This window comes from Sinocyclocheilus rhinocerous, unplaced genomic scaffold, assembly GCF_001515625.1.
Source record: "Sinocyclocheilus rhinocerous isolate Xijiao unplaced genomic scaffold, SAMN03320098_v1.1 scaffold786, whole genome shotgun sequence".
NCBI classification, from domain to species: Eukaryota; Metazoa; Chordata; class Actinopteri; order Cypriniformes; family Cyprinidae; genus Sinocyclocheilus; species Sinocyclocheilus rhinocerous.
Genome location: NW_015661881.1, coordinates 329,965 through 345,097, shown reverse-complemented (window position 1 = coordinate 345,097; position 15,133 = coordinate 329,965). Strand labels below are relative to the sequence as shown.

Below are 15,133 nucleotides of genomic sequence, written 5' to 3'. Positions count from 1 at the left end.
AATAGTGCTGTGAGGTCTTTGTCTTTCTAATCTCCATTCCTCTCCCTCTACAGCTGGTCCAACCATTCCCTCGGTGGGTTACCCCAAGAGAAGTCAGACCACTTCTGCAGAAAGTGACCATAAAGAGGAGGGCAGTGCACAGGCACGTAAGTCCAGCTCATCTGGAAGCCGTGGCATGGCTCCACCGAGCCCCATGCTGGGCAACGCCAACAACCCAAACAAGGCCGACATTCCTGACCACAAAAAGAGTGCCGGTGCCCCTGGGGTAAGTTGGTACCACCCAAGATCTTTTGTATTGTCATTGTTTGTAAAATAGATCTGAAGACAATCTAACAAATCTGAACCAGTGTTGTTATATAGTGAACTACAACGAATACCATAAACAACACTTTAAATAAAAAATACTTAATATAAAATCAACCCTAGCTGAAATAAAATAAAATATAGAAAGCTTTCATTTCAGCTAGTTTTCTCATTTTAATTAGGTAGATGTCAGGTAAACATGTCAGCTGTAAGAAATATCAATTTATTGTTTTTAATTAATCCTTATTTTGTTAAACCAAGATCTTTTAGTCAGTGCTGTTTTCAGTTGATTCGTGAACAAAACTTCACTAGTGCACCTACCATCCAGTTACCACAATAACAATAAGCTTTGTTACTTTTAAAATGAAACAGTCTTTTTTAAATTCTGTCAAGTTTATAGCAAAATTGAAATAATAAATGTGGTTTTGAGGCTCTTTAATTCTCATTAAAGTGTTTCTTTTTAACAACGAATTGGAGTAGAAACAATTATATAATTAAAAAGTTAATATGCAATTTAAATGTGTATGTACAACTTTCTGTTTTAGTGTTGATTAGTAAATAAATTTAATGAATTAATTGATTAGTAAACACAATTTCCTTTCGGTTTCTGGCTAAATTAAATGTTTCATTTCGTTTTGGTGTTTCATTTCCGTGCATCACTGATTAAGACTCACACTATAATGTGTATTTTTGCAGAGCAATTCTGTGTCTAGCGGTATGACCAGGAGAAACACATACGTGTGTAGTGAGAGGAACGCCGCAGACCGCCACTCCGTCATCCAGAACGGCAAAGAGAACAGGTGAGTCCCTGAGACCTCTCATTTTTAGGTCAAAGGTTGTGAATATCCATTTTCCCTTTCAACATCAACACCGGTTTACAGGAAACGCTACCGTGTCGCTCAAAACCAAAGACTGACAACAAGGAACAACTTGCGTCTTTTCATCCTCACCCAACAAGATATTTTCACACAAAAAAAGTTGTTCTCATCTACAGGTTTTTAAATGTTTGTGGAACTTCATCTGTTTGTTTTTTTTCTCCGACGCAATATTTGAAGATGGAGCTTTGGTTTAATACTTTACATTACTTTATCATGTAGACCTTAGACTGAATTGCTGAATGGTACTGATGAAACTTCTAAGGCTGTATAATTAATCCAATTCAAATTGCAATATGGCCTAGTGTAAATGCTTATTGAATTATATTTCAGACACCAGTATTTGTCATAATATCGTGAATATATTTAATAATAATATAAAATATTATAATGATATAAATATTATATACAATTAAATAAAAAATGTATAATTATATGTAATATCTACAATTTTTAAAACAACGGCCAACCTTGCTGTGCCGGTCTGCCATGCTGAACCGCTTAGCTTTGCCACGCAGTCCACAGAGAGGGACAAACCGTGTGCCGAATCCCATATTAGGGATACGCCGAATTCAGTCACAAAGTTGACTAGTCCTAAAGGGGTAGTTCAATCAAAAGTGAACGATTTATCATCCTTAACTCATCCTCATGTCATTTTATACACTACTATTCAAAACTTTGCATTTTATAGCTATATATTAAACAATTTGTGACCATGCACCACAAAACCAGTCATAAGGGTACATTTTTTGAAATTGCTATTTATACATCATCTGAAAGCTGAATAAATAAGCTTTCCATTGATGTATGGTTTGTTAGGATAGGACGATATATGGACAAGATACAACTATTTGAAAATCTGGAATCTGAGGGTGCAAAAAAATCAAAATATTGAGAAAATCGCCTTTAAGGGTCTCCTTAAATACTTAGAAACACGCAGCGTTACTCTGTGTTGACGTCATTTTAACTGAAACAGGAAGACAGGGCGGGACATATCAAGCAGCCCCGCCCCTTTTTAAAATAGCCAATAGCGTTCGTTTATATCACCGCTTGGAGCGTTCAGAGCCGTTGAGCTCCGTAAAGCCACATTTGACAGGGTATGCCAGCCACAATCTCATCCATATTGCCATAAAATATAGCATTCTGTGTAGAATTCAAAAAGCTCCGATACATTTTGTGGTCTGCGCCGACTCGCGCATGTGATCCGCTCCGTGCTATCGTGTCTCTGGACCGGAGCAGAGTGTGTGTGCGGTGCGGTGGTTAGCGTGAAACAGCGCGAAACCAGACTTCTTTTTTTTCCTCAATGGAAAGCATATATACACTGTTTGAATCGTTCCCTGTGCCCTATATAGTGCAGTACGTGCCATTCACTGTAGAGAAAATTCTAATTCTGTGGACAAGTGACCGATTTCAGTTTCATATATTACTAATCAAAAATTAAGTTTTGATATATTTACAGTTGGAAATTTACCAAATATCTTCATGGAACATGATCTTTACTTAATGTCCTAATGATTTTTGGCATAAAAGAAAAATCAATAATTTTGACCCATACAATGTATTTTTGGCTATTGCTACAAATATACCCCAGCGACTTAAGACTGGTTTTGTGGTCCAGGGTCACATATTAGAATTATTTCTGAAGAATCATGTGACACTGAAGACTGGAAAATTTGGCTTTGGATCACTGGAATTAATTGCATTTTAAAATATAAATAATTTGGAAAAGTGTCATTTTAAATTGTAATAATATTTCACAATATTACTGCTTTTACTGCTTTTTTTGATCAAATAAATGCAGCCTTGGTGAGCATATGAGGCTTAAAAAACATAAAATCTTACCAAATACAAACTTTTGAATAGTAGTGTACATTTTTTCTTCTGGGGAAAAAAAAAAAAAGTTTGATGGGGTCCAGTGTTGTTTTGGACCTGACTGACCTTCATTAAGTTTTATGTTCCACAGAAGAAAAAAGTCATACAGGTTTGGAGTGACATAAGGGTGAGTAAATGATGCAGACTTAAAACTATCTTGTTAAGCTAGCCCTTTTTTAGGGGAGTTTACATCAGACACACATTCAGATTAACTAGCCAGTTTTGAACGACCAGTCGACCATCGTGATCCACCCGTATCCTACTTTACTCCCTCTTTGTATTCTTCTCTGCTCTAAGTTTTTTATCTCATATGCTCTGCTTTCTTCGTACATACTATATCTGATCCATCCCACTGCTGTTTATTTGGCCGCCTACCATTGGCCAGCCTGAGTGAAATGTCGGGATGTGTCAGCACGAGTCCGACAGCGTATGCCGTTGCTCTCGCCAGCTCATCGGCTTCGGTCCGTCTGCGCCACCAAAAGGCCGCGTCCCTCTCGGCCTCCGGACACACCTGCCATGCCACCTTGCTGCCCAACGACTGCACCTCTGATCTCTTCAGGCCCAAGTAAAGACGAGTTTAGCGTCTGTCTCTAATCTTAGTGTGTCTCTCCATCTAACGCCCTCTGACCTCTCTGCTGTCTGCGTCTTTGATTTCCCGCCACCCTCGTCTCATCCCTATAGTGTCTCAACCAATCCAGGAGGACTCGTCGTGGAGCTTCCGTTGCGTTTTAACGTTTGAGGATTTCCTGCATCTTCCCATTTAAACCGTTAACTAACTTCCTTGTGTCTAAACCAACTAATATAGTATATAAACTACATTAACCTAGTAAATGACTAGTGAAAGGACTGTGGAGATTTTTTATGATTAAGTTGATTGTTATGGTGTGCAAGTAACAAGTGTGCAGATTAAGAATTTTGTTTGTGAGTTAAATTACAGTTAAGTCACTATTATAGATGTTCGTTAGTTTGAAATTTAATACTACATTTACACTATATATGTCTTACACTATATATGTCTTAAGTATGTCTACTTAATTTCAAACTAACAAACCTATAATAGTGACTTAACCAGTCAAACATTTGTAGAATATGTTCATAATTAATGTGAGGAACTAAACCTGTGGTTACTCTGCAAGGAAACCTGAACTGACTACATACATCCACTAAAAATCAAGAAAACACTGCTTTATTTAAAGCAATCACATAAATTAGTTCTGAGAAAAGGTCTAACTTCATTTGTTTGGTGATTTATTGTTTTGTTTTGATATTTTGTTACATTCTGTTCTGTTGTACTATTTCATGCGTGTATAATTACAGTTTAAAGGGATAGTTGCTGAAAGAGATTTTATTTCATTTTCAAAAATGCAAATTTTGTCATCATTTCTGTGTAATTCTAGTATTATTTATATACTGTTATAGTATTTATTACTATTTTGAAATGGCTTTTATTTTTATATCATCAGTTTTTATGTTTTTAGTAATTTTATTTGCTTTTTGTCATAATTTTTTATTTAGCTTTAATTTTTTTATTTTTAGTTTTAGTAATTGTAGTGCTTAAATTTAACTTATTTTGTTTTAGTTAATTGCCAAGGCAACACGTTTTGAATATGGATATTTTTCTTACAAAAACGCATCGATTCGCTACAGGAGGCCTTTGTTCACCCCCCGGAGCCGTGTGAGACACTTTTTTTTTTAATGGATGGGCGGTTTTTATTTAACTTCTTTTGGACTGATGCATGAACACCCGCTGAGTGGCATTAAACAGCTTGAAAGATCAAAGACAATTTTTTATATAACTCCGACTGGATTCATCTGAAAGAAGAAAGTCATATACACCTAGGATGATTTGAGGGTTAGTAATTTATTGGCTAATTTTCATTTTTGGGTGAACTAACCCTTTAAGTGTCCAAAGGCCACCTGGTTGTACATGTAACCAGTGCTGTTTGCCGATTTTCCTATTTCATCATACTGTGACCCTGATTCTTCTCTCTTCAGTACGAGCGCGGCGGCTCAGACGAGTCAGCGAAACCCCGGTGCCTCCACCCACAGCATTAGTAGCGCGACTCCCCCAGACCGCCTGCGTTTCCCACGAGGCACGCTGAGCCGCAGCACTTTCCACGGAGGCCAGCTGAGGGAGCGACGCACGGCCACCTATAACGGACCCCCAGCCTCTCCAACCTTATCACACGATTCCACGCCGCTCTCACAGTCCCGGAGCCGCGGATCAACAAACCTCTTCACAAAGCTCACATCCAAGCTCACACGCAGGTAAACAAACGCTTCACCTTAAATACTGTTATAACAAGTCATTATTCCCTATGGAATTTGGTTTTCAGTGGAATAAGAATGAAAGAGTTAATTTGGAGTTTGGTATATTTATAATAAACGAGCTTTAGAACGTAACAGTTTATGGAAACGTTTCCGCCAAGGAGTTATCTCACAGTTCTCATTTTTCTCGAAATTCTAAGTTTATCTCACAATTTGGACTTTGTTTCTTGCATTTCTGAGAAAAGAAGTCAAAATTTCGAGATATAGACTCTCAATTACTTTTTTTTATTATTATTACGAATTTGCATCTCACAATTCATTTTTTTCCCCCCACAGAATTAAAAATAAAGGTAATTATGACTTCTTATCTCACAATTCTGACTTTTCTCCTTGCATTTGTTAGTTTTTATCTCACAATTCTGACTTTTCCTCTCAGAATAGCAGGTTTTTATCTCGCAGTTCTAAAAATTGCGAGAAATAAAGTCAGAATTGGGAGATATAAACTCAGAACTGCAAGAAAAAAAAGTCGTAATTGTGAGCTTTAAAGGGGTCCTATTATGCTCTTTTACAAAGTCTTGATTTTGTTTTGGGGGTGTACTAGAACATGCTCTCATACTAGGTTGTTCGAAAAACACATTATTTTTCACATATTTTACATTATTATAACACCTCTCCTCCCAGTCCGGCATGAACGGCTCGAATAGTTCCTGTATCAAATGAAGGCCCGCCTTCTGAAATACGAAATGTGCTGTGATTGGTTAGCTGGGCCAGTGTGTGTTGTGATTGGCAGCACTCGGTGCCTGGTCGGGAAATGTCACGCCCCTTACCATAGCCGCCTGCGAGCTTCAGTGTAAATATTGCGTCAAAATCAAATCAATTTGAGCGCGATTTAAACCCGGATGATTGTAACCACTCTAAGTTCGTCTGCCTTGGGAAAGCTAGCGTGTCTCCGACATAGTGATAACACTCGTTGCCTTCTCTAGTGCAGCTCAACCAGGTCTCGTCCCATTCGTCGATATTTGTGATATCACAAATCCCGGAAAATATGCGTTGCAGTCCAAATTAGTCGTTCGTTGTAGTTTTTGAAAAGTGATTTTCTGTTAAATAAAATATCTCCTTTTGAAGTGGACTTTGAGCTTTGTAACTTTGCAGATCTTTTTTATGCTCAAACAGCAACATTACAGACTAAGTAAAGTTGAAAAAGTGAAAAAGCATAATAGGACCCCTTTAAAAGTCACAATTACTTTTTTTTTTTTTATTCTGTGGTGGAAACAGGCTACCATAATAGTTTGATGAGTTCTTTGGTTTGAATAGATAAAGTGGTTTGTTAATTTCAAAAGATACACTATTTTGTAAACAGCTATTATAAAACTACTGAAAAATGTAGTTAAGTTAGTAGCTTTAACTTCCCAAGACTGGATGTTATGCAGCAGTTTTGGCATGTTAGAACTATTTACGACAACACCAGGTCAATGGCAGTGGCATCAGATTCTCCTATATTTCCTCAAGAGACGATACATCTGCTCTAGATGTTGATCAGTGTCTCTGTTTTCTGTTTTCTTTTGTAGAAATATGTCATTCATGTTTACCAAAAGGTAGGACCCTCGATGGGCTGTGTGCAGTTAATTAGCACTGAAATATGAAGTTTAACTCTTAACCCTAGTGTGAAGATGATTAATCGCTTGTCACTCACCTTTGACGCGCTGTCTTTTAAATCGGAGTGCGACTGAGCATGCCTGAGACTTCTGCTGTTTTCTGATGAGCAGCACCTGACAGACATTACTAATCCCCCATGCATGCCTGTTCACAGGTTACAACTGAGCACAATAGATCCATTAGACTCCTTATTAGATCCTCATTTTCCATTCACGCCTTTTATCTTCAAGGAGGAAGGTTGTGTGTTTTGTACAGTTAGATGATTATTACACTCATTCAGTAGTGGGAACATTAGTTCGAAGATGGTATTCTTCAGTCAGCCATGAAAAATCAAAACCTCTGAAATGAAATAATGTTGTTTTTCCTCTTTAATTTATATGTAACTGAATAAAAACATACCTGGGTCACATTTAACCCTAAAATCAAAAGAAATGGGGAATGAATATTTTTTTGAATAAAAAAGTTTTTTGTTTTTTTTTATTTATTGAATGACATTTATTTTTATGGCACATTTACAACATTTTCCCACAAAATTCTAATTACTATAATGCTTGTAATACAAACATACATTATATATAATAAATCATTTTAATTGTAATAAAATGTTATAATATAATTTTAATTATAATATTATAATATAGTTATAATAATTAAAAAATATATTTATTTATCTGCTTAAATTGAAGGCAGTACAACGAATGCTACTATGAAATAAATACTTGACAATTTAAACCATATTAAATAATTAAATAACTTTTTAATAATTAAATCCTTTTTGCTTTACAATAATGACAACTTTTTTTCTCTATTACAGTAATGAGAATTGGGCAGGAAAACATTCTCAATTTATATGAAAATGTTGTGCAAAAATCATTATGGTAAAAAAAATAGCTTTTATTTTCTTTCATGCAATTTTTTTTATTAAAATGTATTCATTATATTTGTGTAAAACTAGTGTGGACATGTTCCTGACATGTTTTGTGAGATTTATATAAGTCGTCATTAGCATATACTGTGTTTTGCTTAAAAATTCATCTTTATATATCAATTTATAAAAAAAATTCTGCGATACGGTAACAGACTTGCTCTTGGTTGTGTAATTCAGGCCACCCTACTGGGCTCTTAATTTAGCAGCTGACAGATGTGGCGATTGAGAGGGGTTCTTTACAAGATTTCTGGAGTTAAGGTACCAAGACAACCACCCTTTCCCAGTTTCACCCTTCATGCTCCAGAATCCACCTCTAGAAGTAGCATTTGCCCAGGATCTTCTGATTCCAGCTCTTCCTTTTTGACCTACCCAGTCGTATTGTTCCTGCAGGTGGTCTTGCAATCCCAGCGCTTTCATTCCCACCAGTGCTGTTATGACATCAACAGATAACAGGGTTTTTTTATCCAAACGTTGGTCAGATGTCAGTAAGCAAAACATGCTTATAGCCTCCGGGATTTTGATAGTTATGGCATTTTTATTTATTTTTTTTGCCAGAGATGTTTTCAAGAGATCGTAAGTTGTATTAAAACAATTAAATTCCTTTCAGAAGTTGCAGGATGCAGCAGTGAAGTGTCCCAGTGGATGTTGATTTTATATATATATATATATATATATATATATATATATGTGTCAAAGGCAGTTTGCCTCTTATTGTTGCCCCATAAGAGCACTTATCCGCCAGCGTCCTTTCCTCTGACCGCTGCTCACCGCCCACGCCGCTGCATGACCTCTCCCAGTCTCTTTTACATGTTCTATTCTGTATAATGGATGATTAATGTCCATTTATAACTGAATATGTTGCATTTAATGTGCTTTGTAGTATGTAGCATTAATGTCATAAAACGGGAGAGTGGGTTCAGATGTGTCAGTGGGTGAGCTGTTAACATACATTTAGTAACAGTCCATTCCATTATATACAGCTGCCTAAGACTGAAAATAATAAAAAAATATATGTTTTATTTATATCTAAAATATATATTATTTATATATATCTATATATTTATTTTATATATTTCCCCCAAATATATATCATATACTACCATTCAAAAGTTTAGGATCAGTAATTTTTGTTGTTTTTAAAGTAGTCTCTTATGCTCCCCAAAGCTGCATTTATTAAAAATAATAATATTATGAAATATTATTGTAAATATTATTACAATTTAAAACAACTTTTTTTCTATTTGATTATATTTTAAAATGTCGTTTATTCCTGTGATGCAAAGCATAATTACTCCAGTCTTCAGTGTCACATGATCCTTCAGAAATCATTCTATTATGACGATTTGCAGCTTAAGAAACACTTCTTATTTTTATCAATGTTGATAGAACAGTTGTTCTGCTTAATATTTTTGTGGAAATTGCAAAAATAATAATAATAATAATAATAATAATTTGGGGGGGTGGGGTCTTTGATGAAAAGAAAGTTATTTGGACTTATTTGAAATAGAAATCTTTTGCAACATTATAAATACCGTCATTTTTTAGTAATTTGATGCATCCTTTCTGAATAAAAGTATTTAATTATTTAGTATATATATAAAATCTTACCGACTACAAAAGGATGTGTTAATTGGCATGAATTATGAAATGAAGCTACCAAAAAGGAAATGTGTGTCATTTGGTTTGGGGTAAGCTGTGGCAAAAACAGCTTTCAACTTTATTCTCATTTCATTTAACAGCAGATATCTTGAAATATTCATTTATATGTCAAAAAATAATGAAGATCAAATATTTATAATGATCAAAATTAATTTCAAAGCTATATCTTCTCTCCCTGCCTAGAAGACCCCACACTGTCCCACATTATTTCTTTTTAAGCAAATGTCCCATCTTTTTTCATTAGAAGGGCTCTTTCATTTTTAAATGGTGTTTTGTCTTTCTTACCAGACGACATGAGCTCAGTTGTGTCCACTGCGTGGAATCTATTTAGAACAGGAAGCTGAATCATAGGGTACAGGAAGGGTATCTGTAATACCCTCTGTCTCCTCCTTTCCATTTTATCTCTCCACACAGGTCAACTATAAGTGCATGTCCAATATTCCTCTCCACTTACACAGGAAATTGTATCTGTTCTCTCTCTTTTGTCCTAGGATGTCTGAAAAGCTATTGTTGTCTTATCTTCCTTTCCTTGATCAGCTGAGTCAGGTTTTCTTGCCTCTAAACTATTTTTCTCTTTTTCATGCTGGTTCTTAAAGAGTGCCGGCAGAATGCGATAGAAATGGGAGGTATGAGGATTCAAGGTGAGACAGGACATTCTTATCATTTCCCATCTTTTCTTTGCCTTTTAGTCCTGACATTACTCCACAGACTTAACCTCATTGTTGAATAATGTTCTACAAACATACATAAACTGGCATCTGGCATAATGAAAAACCAGTGAGGCTTTTGTTAGTCTCAAACGGTCCAATGAAGTTCAAATCTGTTGTGTGAATATTCATTTATTCTGATCTGTGACAAACTCAGTAAGCATTCGTTTGCATTGACATTTAGCTCTATTGCTCTGTTCCCTTGTGGCTAAAAAAAGAAGAAAGTACAACATGATTATTAGTGCTGTTTGATATGGTCACAGCAATGTTACTCGGGGTTTAATCACTCTTAATACCACACACAACACTATGTAACATCATACAGTGGTTTTCTTGTAATGTTTGAATTTGGATCTGAGCTTGGAAACATTTTATAGTTTAAAATCACAGATATTTTTCTCTATGTTCTTATTTTTGCACCCTTGAGTTGTTGACTGCACTGTTTCTGTTTCTTTGCATGGTTATTTTTGTTCACTGCATGTCAAATGCACTCAGGTGCTTCAGTGCATGATGTGTTGTCACTGAAAACTGAGAAAAGTTGTATGAGAACTTGTTTTTATGGTCTGAAACAAACGTACAAGTATGTGAATGCAAACACTTCTAGCTATGCTAGCTCGATTTTAATATTGTTATGCTTCAAAAGGTGTCACAAAACGAAATTAGCATAAACTGTCACATCGTTACTATCACAGTAACACAAGAATGCACACAAAGGTTTGTATTGTTAAAAACTATTATGAATACAAAAATGATAAGTTTTTTTTTTTCATTAACTAAAAAAAAGTTTGTGGTCGGTAAGATTTTTTTTTTTAATGTTTTTGAAAGAAGTCTCTTATGCTCACAAAGGCTGCATTTATTTGGTCAAAAATACCGTAAAAATATTAATATTGTGTGGCTAAAAAAAGAAGAAAGTACAACATGATTATTAGTGCTGTTTGATATGGTCACAGCAATGTTACTCGGGGTTTAATCACTCTTAATACCACACACAACACTATGTAACATCATACAGTGGTTTTCTTGTAATGTTTGAATTTGGATCTGAGCTTGGAAACATTTTATAGTTTAAAATCACAGATATTTTTCTCTATGTTCTTATTTTTGCACCCTTGAGTTGTTGACTGCACTGTTTCTGTTTCTTTGCATGGTTATTTTTGTTCACTGCATGTCAAATGCACTCAGGTGCTTCAGTGCATGATGTGTTGTCACTGAAAACTGAGAAAAGTTGTATGAGAACTTGTTTTTATGGTCTGAAACAAACGTACAAGTATGTGAATGCAAACACTTCTAGCTATGCTAGCTCGATTTTAATATTGTTATGCTTCAAAAGGTGTCACAAAACGAAATTAGCATAAACTGTCACATCGTTACTATCACAGTAACACAAGAATGCACACAAAGGTTTGTATTGTTAAAAACTATTATGAATACAAAAATTATAAGTATTTTTTTTTCATTAACTAAAAAAAAGTTTGTGGTCGGTAAGATTTTTTTTTTTAATGTTTTTGAAAGAAGTCTCTTATGCTCACAAAGGCTGCATTTATTTGGTCAAAAATACCGTAAAAATATTAATATTGTGAAATATTATAATTGAAAAGAACGGTTTTCTATTTGAATACATTTTAAATATAATTTATCCCTATGATGCAACGCTGAATTTCCAGCAGCCATTAATCTAGCCTTCAGAGTCACGTGATGAATAGAAAGTTCAACAGAACAGCATTTATTTGAAATAGAAATAGTTTGTAACATTATAAATGTCTCTAATATCATATTTGAACAGTTTAATGCGTACTTGCTGAGTAAAAAATATTTAGAACATTGTTAAAAAAGGGGGGGGGAAAAACATCTAACTGATCCGAAACTTTTCTGTCAATTCTGATGTACTTAATGGAAAAAAAAATAGTGTAGGTGTTTTCAAAAAATTTAAAAACTTAATTAAAACTGTAAATTGTAAATATGTGACCCTGGACCACAAAACCAGTCATAAGGGTCAATGTTTTTAAATTGAGATTTATACATCACCTGAAAGCTGAATAAATAAGCTTTCCATTGATGTATGGTTTGTTAGGGTAGGACAATATTTGGCCGAGATACAACTATTTGAAATTCTGAGGGTGCAAAAAAATCTAAATACTGAAAAAAATCATCTTTAAAGTTGTCTAAATGAAGTTCTTAGCAATGCATATTATTAATCAAAAATTACGTTTTAATATATTACGGTAGGAGATTTACAAAATATCTTCATGGAACATGATCTTTACTTAATGTCCTAATGATTTTTGGCATAAAAGAACAATTGATCATTTTGACCCATACAATTTTTGGCTAATGGAACATGATCTTTACTTAATGTCCTAATGATTTTTGGCATAAAAGAACAATTGATCATTTTGACCCATACAATGTATTTTTGGCTATTGCTACAAATATACCCCAGCGACATAAGACTTTTGTGGTCCAGGGTCACATATACATCTACACTACTCTAATTGTAAGGGTACATCTACATTTAAAAATACAATTCAAAACAGAAATCTTGGTTACATTTAAATTTTTGATCATACAAACCAAATGAAAGCTATATATGAACAGTGAACTAGATCTAAAATACACCTGAAATGAAAAATGACTGTTTTCTCTGGTCTCTTGCAGTCGTAATGTATCTGGGGATCAGAAAGAGGAACATAAAGACGCCAAACCCCGCTCGCTACGCTTCACCTGGAGCATGAAGACCACCTCCTCCATGGAGCCCACAGAGATGATGCGCGAGATCCGCAAAATCCTGGACGCCAACAACTGCGATTACGAGCAGCGCGAGCGCTTCCTGCTTCTGTGCGTCCACGGCGACGGCCACGCAGAGAGCTTGGTCCAATGGGAGATGGAGGTGTGCAAACTGCCCCGCCTCTCGCTAAACGGCGTGCGCTTCAAGCGGATATCAGGAACGTCCATCGCTTTCAAGAACATCGCCTCGAAAATTGCCAACGAACTGAAGTTGTAAGGAAAAAAGTGGAAAATGTGAAAAAGCAGCAAAAAGGACTAAGGCACAAAACTAGAGTAATCAAGCTGAACATTCTTTTTGAACAAGTAGCAGATACAAGGATTGTTTTCCTTAAACACTTACAAAGTATGAACTGAAAATATTGTATAGAATCATGCCTTAGGCAATAATTTCCTGCATCTTTGAAGCATTATTATTATTGTTGTTATTATTATTATTATTGTGGGATGGTTTCAAACTGTAGGAAAACAATGACGGTTTCTGTTTTTTGTTTCATTTATGCACTACTGCAGTAGGTGCCCTGTGGGGCCAAAAAATTTACATCGGTGACTGAAAACGTGTTTTTTAACCAGACAGAGAGAAGAGGGATGGTTAATCGCACCAGTATTTTTTCTTTATCGTTCCAGCCCTCGAATGGCAAAACAAAATGGCCAACGTTGATTTAGATAGGAAATTGATTTGCACATTTTCCCTTAAAGCACCATCCATTCCTTTGCTTTCCCAAACATTTTTTTCCCCTCAACCCTCGTCCCTTTTCAGGATATTCCCACCTGTTGTTTTCTAACGTGAGACGTGGCTGAAGATGGACAGGATCCGACAGGTGCCTCAGGAGCAAGTGAACTTCAGGAAACCTCCCGGATTCAGACGGGCTACTGCAATGGAACGTTAAGAATGAGATCGGGAACATTTTGCTTCCTGGTCTGTTTAAGTATTTCGTTTATTTCTTACAAAGTGTTTTTGTAAATGTCTGAAGAGATGACGAACATCTCCGATGTTCTTGAAATGTCTTCGCTTTGGCTCCGGCCCCCGGGGCGCACCATAGAGTCATTCTGAGACACAGATCAGTTCAGAATTTTAACTTGCCATTTCTAGGCTTCAGTATTCACTCCCATCCCTAAGAACCATCGGCACTGTTGTTATTATTATTCTTATTTTGTTTTGATGTTTCTGTTTGTTTTTTGGAATGTAAATAATGTACCTTAGTTTTGCAGCAAATGGCATATTGATATACTTTTTTTTTTTTCTTTTCTAAGTCTGGCTGCGAGTCGGAAACTAATGTAACTCATCACAGAATAAGGTTAATCAATGTCTCCATTAAAACAACTGAAAATCAGTGATTTGCAGAGTGACTTTCGTTGGACTGGTTTTACCGAGGCACAATTCAGACATGTAAATGCTTATTGTCTGTGAATTAACAGGTGGAACATTTCATTTGTTTTAACTGCTGAAGAACTTAAAATGAATTTGGGAGTTTTACAAGATCTTCTTCAGTACCAGATATAACCTTTGCAGGGTTTTAGGTCCTGTGATTTAAAAAGGCTTGTTTTCACTCTTTATGTCATGATGTTGTCATCTTATTCATCTGGGTCTCCAAGCATAAAGTCTTGGTCTGGTTCTGGTTTAAGGTCTATTTCTGTACAAAAGATGATAATTTCCTCAACCACTGGTCAACGTGCTTAGAGGGAATTTGCAAGAATCCGGTTGCTCTAAATGGCTACTTGACAACCGTAAAAATGAGCTCTGGGATTCAGATGAAAAAATCTATTAAAATGGACCGCTTGTTTCCAGGCTAGATCTTGATCGGACAGGGTCTTGACTTTAACTGTTGTAGAAATCATAACATTTTGTCCAGAAATGTTTTGTATTGGAGTTAATCTGTAAAAATATAGAAACAATGTAAAATGTGTAGAAACGATTTTCACTCACAAATTCCTAGTATATTTCTGTTAATGACAAAGAAATGGAAAGTAATACATTGAATTAAACATGAAATTAAGTAAAAAGACTGATAAACTTATTCAGATAAACTTTATTTACAGTGTAGGTATGCAGGACATATGTTTGCTACTTTGCTTTATATATA

General features: G+C 35.4%; 1 protein-coding gene across 1 annotated transcript in view; it reads left to right on the top strand.

The window, feature by feature from the left end:
- The window catches only part of LOC107726756 (MAP/microtubule affinity-regulating kinase 3-like), a 65,359-nt gene extending 50,826 nt beyond the window's left edge, over positions 1-14,533 (top strand). The window contains exons 11-17 of the mRNA XM_016536441.1: positions 54-265; positions 1,000-1,103; positions 3,436-3,615; positions 5,046-5,318; positions 6,887-6,913; positions 10,158-10,202; positions 12,924-14,533. Coding sequence (XP_016391927.1) covers positions 54-265; positions 1,000-1,103; positions 3,436-3,615; positions 5,046-5,318; positions 6,887-6,913; positions 10,158-10,202; positions 12,924-13,269 — 1,187 coding nt within the window. The 3' untranslated portion in view covers positions 13,270-14,533. The remainder of the gene's footprint in view (positions 1-53; positions 266-999; positions 1,104-3,435; positions 3,616-5,045; positions 5,319-6,886; positions 6,914-10,157; positions 10,203-12,923) is intronic.
- The last annotated feature ends 600 nt before the right edge of the window (positions 14,534-15,133 follow it).